At 43.8% G+C, this 10,370-nt stretch overlaps 1 protein-coding gene across 5 annotated transcripts; it reads left to right on the plus strand.

The window, feature by feature from the left end:
• The first annotated feature begins 1,122 nt into the window (after positions 1–1,122).
• LOC105914459 lies at positions 1,123–10,168 on the plus strand. Of its 5 annotated transcripts, none has more exons than XM_022826338.1 (5): positions 1,123–2,074; positions 2,199–3,609; positions 3,699–4,567; positions 4,676–4,758; positions 9,008–10,168. In XM_022826338.1, exons 4-5 carry the CDS (start codon positions 4,687–4,689, stop codon positions 9,932–9,934), a joined length of 999 nt encoding a protein of 332 aa, XP_022682073.1. In that variant the 5' UTR covers positions 1,123–2,074; positions 2,199–3,609; positions 3,699–4,567; positions 4,676–4,686; the 3' UTR covers positions 9,935–10,168. The 5 variants fall into 5 exon arrangements, 4 of the variants coding, with proteins under 4 accessions (XP_022682073.1, XP_022682074.1, XP_022682075.1 ...); XM_022826339.1 differs by having other exon boundaries at positions 3,484–3,609; XM_022826340.1 differs by lacking the exon at positions 2,199–3,609.
• Positions 10,169–10,370: the final 202 nt, after the last annotated feature.

Raw genomic sequence — 10,370 nt, forward strand, 5'->3', positions numbered from 1 at the left:
CATTTTCTACTTGTCTACATCAGGCCATAATCAGCTTATATATTTTTACTATAACAGTTTATTTCACACAAGCTTCGTAGAAAACAGTTTATTTCTATAGGATCGTGAGCTCCTAAAAACGCAAATGGTGAATTGCGTTGGCTGATCTAGGCATCTAGCCGCCCACTGATTCAACTCGGAGACTCCCTCAAGTCCAAACGCATCAAAGGTCACGGATACCAAGGTTCCTTGAACAGAACCGTCAATTCAGAGTATATGATAAATATTCCACCGATTCATCTGGGCAGATGATTTCCTTTTTCTAAAAGAAAAAAGATGGCTCCAGCGAGACCTGAGGAGGCAGACACCGTCGGTCCTCTCTCTCAGCACTGGACGCGCTGCAGTGCCAACCGGCGTGGCGTGGGCGGTGCAGCTGTTTGCACGACTGGACAAGAAGCCAAACCACTGACTGCCTCTGGCATCCACAGACCACATTTCCACGCCTGCTCGCGACCGACCGACCTCCCAACGGCTCCCATTTCCGCGGTTTTTTCCATGCAACTTGGAATGGAATTGGCCTCCAGGAAATCCAAACCCAGCCACGATGGACCACCTGATTTCATTTGCCATTAGTGGGAGACTAGATTGGATGACCCAGCCTGTTCGCTTCAGCTTATAAGCCGGCCGAAAAGCTAAAACGCTGATTTGTTGTGAGAAGAAAACACTGTTTGGTGGCTGATAAGCCGGCTTAATAAGCTGAAGCGAACAGGCCAAGCTAGGCCACGGGAAAACTTTTAAGCTAGTTGGCCACTTGCCCGGACCAATTTAATCCATGGGCTCCGCAGGAAGAGACGCGGGTGTATAAAATTCATGGTGGTTAAGCTCCGACAAAATCCTTGGTTTGGACGGAGAGAATCTAGTGATCGATCGCTGAGGGCACGTTCAACAGTTTAGACAGCTGCCATCTGCAAGTCACATATCTATATAAAGATCTGTCTTTTAGATTTTCTGCGAAGTATTTAATCCATTCGTATCATGGTGATCAAGTGTAAATTTGATCTGTGTAGCCTCAAGGGCCGCTCACTTGTCAAGCCGTTCAGCTAGCAAAGCAGATCTTTTCCTTTCTATCTTATCCTTTCACATGACCGGATGAGCCCAAGGCCACCCATCTTCTCCGTTCCTCATCTCTCTCTCGTGTCCTTGGTTCCTCACGCATCATGGAGGGGTCGAGCTCAAGGACCTCAAGGCACGGCCCCTCTCTCGCCAACTCTCTCATGGCCGCGCTTAGTGCTTGGTGCTTCTACAGGTGGCGGTGCGACGCAACGTCCGGCGTGGCGCGGGAGCGAGGGTGCGCGGGGTGCTGCCGGCGAGCTAGGCAGGCTGCGACGGCCAGCTTCTGCGCGATGGCGGACAGCTCCGTGGGTGGCAACGGCAAGCAACTGAGATGGGCGGGAAGCAGCGACGAGCAGCTTCGCGCCATGTCTCCTTCCCACGTCGATTTTGCTGTAGGGGATCGAGCTTCAGCTTCGTCTTAAACAACAGCGTCATACAACGGTGCTGAAGCCGTCTGTTTGCCTTGGGAGCACGAGCTGCGGCCATCTCTTCGCGAGATGACGGCGCAGCTGTCTCTCACAGGCCCGTTCCTGAGGGTGTGCGGCCCGTGCTACTGCACAGGGTCTCCATTTTTTGGGGCTTCCATTTTTCAGGCCTACAGCCCATCATGCCCACCAAATTTCTGGGCCAAAATTTATTTTTCCTAGTCATCGATTCACAGAAGAAAGGGCGAAGCCCAAAGGCCTGGGCGCCTGGCTCCTTTTTCCCATCGCGCGTTGTCCGCTCGTCTCCCGACTCCGCGGCTTCCAAATTCCAATTCCAATCTCGTCTAGGGACTAGGTTAAGTTGCGCTGCCCGCCCTTCCGGCCGCTACTACTGCAGTACTGCTAAGTGCTAATCGCCTAATCCTGTTCTGCTAGTCACCGCGTGAGGCCTTCTGGAGTTCTGGTTCTGGTAATCTGGTCCCTGCGGACGGGAGTGCTACCAGTGCTACGAGACAGGGGCCCTGCTACGAGACTAGGACAAGTTCACAAGTCACAAGGTAATATACTATAATACTAATATTAATTATTTTCTTTACTTGATCGATTCTACTTCTTCCTTCACATGGATTAGTGAATCAAAATTTTCTTATGTTTTGTATACATGTGCATGAATTGGTCTAGATCAAAGCCATGTCTTCTGCAAATCAATCTAGAAAATTTGAATCAGATTATCAAAAGCGTAAGAAAAAACAAAGGATGGAAGAATTAACTCAATCTCAAAAAGGAGCTATGGATAGATTTATTAGAAAATAATCGCGAGTGTCCTCCAATAATCAGACAATTGATCAGAGTCATCCAATTGATGATAATGCTGATAGTGATCCTATAGATGGGCATGGGCAAATAGAGACTGAAAATAATTTTGAGATATAGGAAGTTCTTAATGACAACACAAATGAGCAAATGGATAATAATGGTGATAATTTGGATACTAATCCCGTTGAGGATGTTGATGATTCTTTTCAGTCAGATATATTTGATCCTAGGTATTGGGATTCGCTTGATGCTAAACAAACTGACATTTTAGCAGAAAAGGGAGCTAAAAGAGACTTATCAATTCAAAAAGGTCCTAGGGATAGATATTCTAGAAGGTTTTGTGCACAATTCTATACTAGAGTATTATCAAATGGAGAGCATTGCGATAGGGATTGGCTTGTTTATTCTAAAGAGCTCGATAGAGTATTTTGCTTAAAGAGCTCGATAGAGTATTTTGCTTCAGTTGTAAATTATTCACAAAAGGGAACCGGAAAGGTTATCTGGCAAATGAGGGGTATAGTGATTGGGCACATCTTGGCACTAGAATTAAAGAGCATGAGACAAGTGCTGATCATGTTTTAAATATGATCGCTTGGTATGAGCTGCGTAGTAGACTGCAAAAGGATCAAACTATTGATAAAACTGCTCAGCAACAACTTGAGAAAGAAAAGGACCATTGGAAAAAAGTTCTGTTCATAATTGTCTCCATTCTAAAATTTCTTGCCAAGCATAATCTAGCATTTCGTGGTAGTAACAGCAAACTATCGGATACATCTTTAATTATAAGATACGTGGATACATCTTCCGGTCATGTTTCGAAGAATCCTTTCTAGGATTTTTAGATGTAAACAATACGACTGGAGAAGGACTCTTTAATGTGCTACGGAATGAGCTAAAGCAACTTGATCTTAATATAGATGATGTGAGAGGATAAGGCTATGATAATAGGGCAAATATGAAATGATGCAACAAGGGAGTAAAGACAAAATTTTTGGATGTAAATCCTAGAGCTTTCTATTCTGCTTGTGGTTGTCATAGCCTTAATCTTATACTTTGTGACATGGCCAAGAATTGTGGTAGAGCTAAAGATTTTTTTGGGATCATCCAACACATCTACACAACATTTGCTAATTCCACTAAGAAATGGCAGATTCTCAAACATAATATAATAGGATGGACTCTCAAGTCAGTGTCAACTACACGTTGGGAGAGTCGTGTTGAAAGTGTTAAAACTATTAGATTTCAATGTGCAGATATCCGGGAGGCTCTACTTCAGGTATTCAATATTTTCATATTATACTAATAATGTCATAATTCATTTGACCATTTCTAAATCTAATGATATATTGCTTCTTTTAATCTCAGGTATCTGATATTGAAAATGATGTAAAAATAAGCAGTGAGGCTAAAGGTCTAGCAAATAATGAACTTGGAGAGTACGAATTTATAGTGGCAATAGTAATTTGGTATGAAGTATTATATGCCATTAATTTAGTAAGTAAATAGTTGCAATCAAAGGATATGCTTATTGATGTTGCTATTGAGGAAGTGAAGGGGCTGATTGCGTTCTTCAAAGGGTACAGGGAAACTGGTTTCTTAGAGGTATTGGAGACAGCAAAAGGAATTGCACTTGAGATAGATATTGGTATAGAGTTTCAAAAGAAACGAGAGATTAAAAGAAAGAGACATTTTGATGAGAATCCAGATGATGCAAATGCTTCCACACAGTCTGCAGAGGAATCATTTAGAATCAACTATTTTCTAAATATCGTTAATCAAGCTATTTCCTCACTTACAACGAGATTTGAACAGTATCAAGTCTTGAGGGCGCCCTTACAAGAGATGGTAAATCTGATATTGATGCTAATGAATTGTTTGTGGAGTTAATGTTTCTTCAAGATTTCATTCCAGAAGAAAATATGGGTCCTATTGAGATTCTAAAGTTTCTGAAGCGACATGATTATTTTCCCAATGCTATTATTGCATATAGAGTTCTCTTAACTATTCCTAGAACTGTTGCATCAGCAGAACGTAACTTTTCTAAATTGAAGCTACTGAAGTCTTACTTGCGTTCTACAATGACACAAGAAAGACTAAATGATTTGGCCATGATAGCACTTGAGAGTGACATATTGGAGAAGATTGAATATGAGTTTATTATTGAAAATTTCATTTCAAGGAACACCAAAAGAATGATGCTCTTCGAATAAAGATTATGCAACAAGATTAAACAGGTACGGTTGTTAATGTATCATATTTCTATGTAATATATTATATTATTATATTATATATTATTTTATTACTTTATTTGGCCGTAGCCCTCATTTTATAGTTCGATACAGGATCTCGGTTTATGCTGGTCTCGGGTGGGACGAGGGTCTTTTTACAAGTATACCGGCTCACATATGGCAAACCGACGCCCGTGGTACGTGTCCTGCACTGCATTTCGGAGGATTCATTTTGACATGTTCTTGCATCGAGGATTATAGTATTCTTAGACGATTGTTTGGCCCCCAAGAGAGTTTTGCTGCAACTTGTTTTCATCTAATCAGTTTCGAATATTTGATTTCTTTGGATTGAAATATTTTTTCTTTCAACAAATATCCTATGCACGTTTTGCATTCAGAGGAAGAGAATAAATGGTACTATCTCCTGATCCAAATTTGATGGGGTTTTGGGCAGCTAATTTCATTCGCTTTTTCTTGCTATTTGAAACGTCAACTGCTTCGGACCGGAGGCAATAATTGGAAATTACGGTCATCCAAGATTTAAATAAATCTGCCAGCCGGAAAGATTACCCCACAACATTGAACTCAGAAGAAATCTCAGCCAATTTGACGGGGAAAACCTCCAAACTCCAGCTTCACCCTATAGGGCCGCACCGTAACCTAAACCGATCACAGTTAATCTGCCTGAGAAAACTTTCGAACCCCAGCTTCACCCTATAGGTTGCACTGTAACCTAGGCCGACCACGACCAACTGGGTTGGCGACAACTGCAACTACCTTTGGTAGGAGGGACCAAACCAATCATAGGTGCCGATATAGGAGGATCCAAACCAACCATAGGTGCCACATAGTTAGTGTCTCCCTCGGACTGGGAATACAAGAGTGTTGGCTCAACATGTATTACAACAAACGAATTAACGAAAGGACATGGTGCTCCATGTAATGATTCTTTCACCATGACTTTGCAAGAGCGCAATGTACATATGCCACTTCAGTTTGGAGTAGTATGTTTGATCTTCTTCAGTTTGAAGTATCTCTATCTTGTCTATGTGTGGCACGTTGGTGATTTGTTGTTGGGTTGATCTCGGCTAAACGGTCAGTAGACCAAGTTCGAGAAGGGGCGACACCCCATTCCGTTACTCGCGTCCTGATCATCCCGTCGCGCAGCGCAACAATGGGGGGGCGGGGGCCTCACTGTACGTTAAGCCTCTCTACTAATCCGATCTGCAAAGAGCGCTGAAGCGATAAGAAGACTGCCGCCTCTTCACTTCGAGTTGACACCATCGCACAGACGACGTCAGCCACCTCTACGTCAACTCTAAGTCCACTTCGACCTTCTGCCTCGCGCATGCTTCAAGCAGGCCTGTGGACTTCATCTCTTGAGCACAATGGCTTCCTCCAGTAAAGGTAGAAACCGAGAGCTTAAGTCCCCTAATCTCCTTTTTTGGGTGTCCTAATCTAGAACTAGATCTAATGACCGTGTCAATTTTCTAACATTTGGTACCAAGAGCCAGTCTAGTTCTAATTAGGATCCTTAAACCCCTTTGGGTTAATTGTTGATGGTTAAATTAGGGCCAAATCGGTTTTAATTAAGGACTAATTTCTGTTGATTAGTCATTATTAGGCCCAAATTGTTCTCGGTTCAATCTATTCATACCTCTGTTAGTGTTAAATGTTTGTAATTAATATAGATCTAGGTCGAATTGCCTAATAAGTTATCATCACCCTTGTTACTCTCAATCCCTTGCAATCAGTACCTAGTTTATGCAATTAGTACCGTGAAGAGGCTAGGATTTCGGTTAAGAGATGAAGGAGGGGAATCGAATAACAATAGTCAAAACCGAAGAAATCCCCAAATCCTTTCAAAACCCTAACCCTAGATCAAGAAATCCCGAAATTCTCCCCAAAATCAAAAGCAAATCCCAAAGTAAGAAATGGCATTTGGTCAGGAACCTACCTAAGGGCTGCTGGCTGGGGCTCGTTGTAGCACGGGCGCCGACGTGAGCCATCTTCTTATTGAGGAGGACTCGAGCGCGGCACCAGGTGCTGTGCGCGCATCCACCACTCGCCGCGCTACACCGATGACGATGGCCTCGCGTGCACCCTCGTGGCCGTAGGGGTCATTGTCGCCAGGAAGAAATGCTCACTGGCCGCCGCCACCCTGGAGACCTTCTCCCGTGACGCGACCGAGCGACAACTCGGGGCATCCACGGCGGAGCTCTTCGACGGAGTCGCGCGCGGCTTCGGCCGCGTGCGGGCTCCGGCGAAGAGGCCTGTAGCGGCGCCACCACCCCTCGCCCCTCCGCACGCGCTCCGGCGCTGAGTTTCGTCGCTGCCGCTCTTCTCTCTCTGGTGCAGCGCGCGATAAAAGAAGGGAGGGGGAAGAGGGAAAATGAGGGCCCGTTTGGTAAGAAGGTGATAAAGTTTAACACCTGTCACATCAGATATTTGGATGCTAATTAGGAGTATTAAATATAGGCTAATTACAAAATTAATTGCACAGATGGAGTGTAATTCGCGAGATGAATCTATTAAGCCTAATTAGTCCATGATTTGATAATGTGGTGCTACAGTAACCATTTGCTAATGATGGATTAATTAGGCTTAATAGATTCGTCTTGCGAATTAGCACAGGGTTCTGCAATTAGTTTTATAATTAGCTCATGTTTAGTTCTCCTAATTAGCATCTGAAATCCAACGTGACACTGTTAAAGTTTACCACCTCGTATCCAAACGCTCCCTAGGGTTTTGGGAAACCGTTGCCACCGGTTTTGTTCAACAAGGGATCGAGTGATCTCGACCGTCAGATCGGCGTGGGCGGCTGAGAATGTTAGGGTTGCCTTTGGTTGGGCAAAGCTAAAAGCAAAACCAAAGAGCTTAAAAGCTCTATGTACTTTTGTCCAAATCTGCTTTTGGTCTGATACAAAACTAAAAGCAGCTTTTTCCCTACTTTCAAGTGCTTTTAGGGTAAAAAATTACCCACCTACCACTGATTATGAAGGTAACGGTTCGTTTTTCTCCCCAATCTATTTCTCCTGACGCGCAGTCCTCCGTCCACTCCTCCCCAGCACAACCATCTGCCTCCTTCGCGTGCCGCCCCTGGCGGCCCGCCACCCCTAGTTGCCGATCCACCACCCCCGGTCATTGGTCCACCGTTGGCCCGCCGCCTGCCTACCCTGGTCGTCGGCCCGCCACCCCCGGCCGCCGCACCCAGACACCCCGGCGGCCCACCACCCCCAGCCACCGGCCAACCACCCTCGGATGCCCGCCGCACCCTGCCCCCGGACGCTCGCCGTGCGCCAGCCACCGCCCGCCCCTGATGGCCCGCTGCCCGCCGTACCAGGGGCTAAGAGGTGGTAGGTGGCGGCGATGGGCCAGAGCGAGGGCGAGCAGCAGCTTGACCATGGCCATGGCCGCACAAGGAAGAGAGAGAAAGGGAAAAAGGGATTGTCGGAGATGAAGCCCGAACTCGCGCATGAATAGCACAACAGAAACGAGGATGACGAGATGAACGCATTGGTGCGCTCACTTTCATCTGAGCACTGATGGTTTCGCCGGATTTGCTCGCCGGAGTTTCACCGGAAAACTCACATTTTGATGGACTATTTACGTGGACCCATCATTTTTATGGATGAAAAATATAGGAAATTTATTTTTTTCCTTTCTAAAATAGTCATTTACGTGCGAATTAGGACACATTATTTTGTTACGAGCGATTTGCATATAAACAGACCCTCAGGCTTTTAGAGACATTACATGTATTTCTTATATAGACTACAGTTTCACAACTGCTTTAACCAAATGGTCTTTTACTTTTCCCACAGCTGCTTTCTCACAACTACTTTTCTACGACCCACAGCTCATAATAGCTTTTCTAAAAGGCACAGACTAAGCAAACACTTTACTAAAAGCCACGTGCTAAGCAAACACACCGTAAGGCATGAAGGGCCGGCGGGGTGAACTCGGCTTGGAATAAGTTGGGCCGGCAGAGGTGGTCTCCTTAGTCAGCCACAGTGATGGGCCTGCCTTTTGCGTGTGGGCCAATTCAAGCATACATTTCGGGGTCCTTTATTTCTAAGTGTATTTAGGGACTGTTTCTGCTGCAATTATGATATAAAATTTCCATTGCAATTATGACATAAAGTTTCTGTTGCAATTATGACATAAGTTAGTTCTCTAATTAAATTTGAACCAATGGGATATTTTATTAGAGAATTTTAAATCATGATGTTTATTAGTGTGGCTTATATTTATTTCTCCGACCAAAGTTGATTAATTAATATTTAGTCACGAACTTTGCTCTATTCTATGTTTTCTGCCCAACGGTGATACATACACTAGAATTGTGAGCATGTTGTTAATCATACCAACGTAGATTTATATCGTGCCATATTTTTATTTTTTATTTTTTTAAATTATTGACATATCGTGTGTTTGATTATAAAGGTTCCACTGGCTCGAACATTACTGGGGCCATTAATGGTATTCCGCATTCCTCTGTTGAGTGGAAGCAACTTCAGGGAAAAATTGGAGGTTCTGCTTGCAGTGCTGAATCTTGATCATGCTATGAGATTTGATCCTCCTAAGGAACTAGCAGATAATGCTGGTGCTGATGCCAAGAGGCAGTATGGTGCTGAAAAAGAATGGTGGGATGATTCCAACCGAAAGTGTCTCTTGGTAATTAAGGGCTCTATAAGTGAAGGAATAAGGGTTGCTGTCCCTGACCGTGATAAGGAGGATAATGCCATCATGTACTCGGCTAAGGAATACCTTGGCAAAGTTGATGATCAGTTCAAGGGATCATCTAAGACTTATGCAAATACTCTGATTCAGAGGCTTGTAAACAATAAGTATGATGGCACTGTTGGTATGAGGGAGCATATCATGAGAATGTGTAACACGGCAGCAAAGCTGAAGGAAATGAAGATGGATATCTCAGATGGGTTCCCTGTTTATTTCATCATGACTTCACTCTCAAAGGAATTCTCTCAGTTCACAATTAATTACAATGCCATGAAAGATAAGTGGAGCATTGATAAACTGATGGCAATGTGTGTGCAAGAGGAGGAAAGGCTCAAGGCACAAAGGATTGACTATGTCAATCAAGCTCAAGATGAGCTAAGGAAGCATGAGTATGACTTATTTAAGCCTAAGAAACAGCAATTCAAGAAGAAGGGACAACAGCCTCCACCTGATAAAAGCAAGTGGTTGAAGGAGTCTGGTGAAACTAGTGATCAACGCACTAAGCCTAATGGAGAAAAGGAAGGATGCCATTTTGTGGTAGTCTTAAACATCTTCAGAGAGACTGCATTAGGTTTCCTGAAGTGTCTCAATAAGAGAGGTAACACATATTTGTATATGAGAGTCCTTTAGATTGTTTACTAGAAACATTAAAGCCGCGCCCACCGTGGAGCTGACCAGCTTAGCTCAGGACGTATGCCTTGTGATGCAAATGGATCGTCGGTCCAGTATTAAGATGATTCACATCTATTGATAATAAATTTAGGTAAGGAGTAGTGGTAATTATTGGTTTATTGTATTCATTTTAACAATGTCAATACACATATCATCTTTTGCATACTGTGGTGCTACTTGTTTTGTGTTTCACAGGGGAGAACCGCAAACATCACAATACTGTTTGCTTCTTTGATGCGGCTTCTACATTTAGAAACCATTTGATAACGAATGCTCTCTAATATTTTTTTTATTATCTTGTAATCTATCTGCATCACCTGCTTGATGTGTCTTCCAAATTTGGTAACAAATCTGAAAACTGTCTAACAACCAATGATCCCAATAATCTTCTCTG

This window comes from Setaria italica, chromosome V, assembly GCF_000263155.2.
Source record: "Setaria italica strain Yugu1 chromosome V, Setaria_italica_v2.0, whole genome shotgun sequence".
In the NCBI taxonomy this organism is placed as follows: domain Eukaryota; kingdom Viridiplantae; phylum Streptophyta; class Magnoliopsida; order Poales; family Poaceae; genus Setaria; species Setaria italica.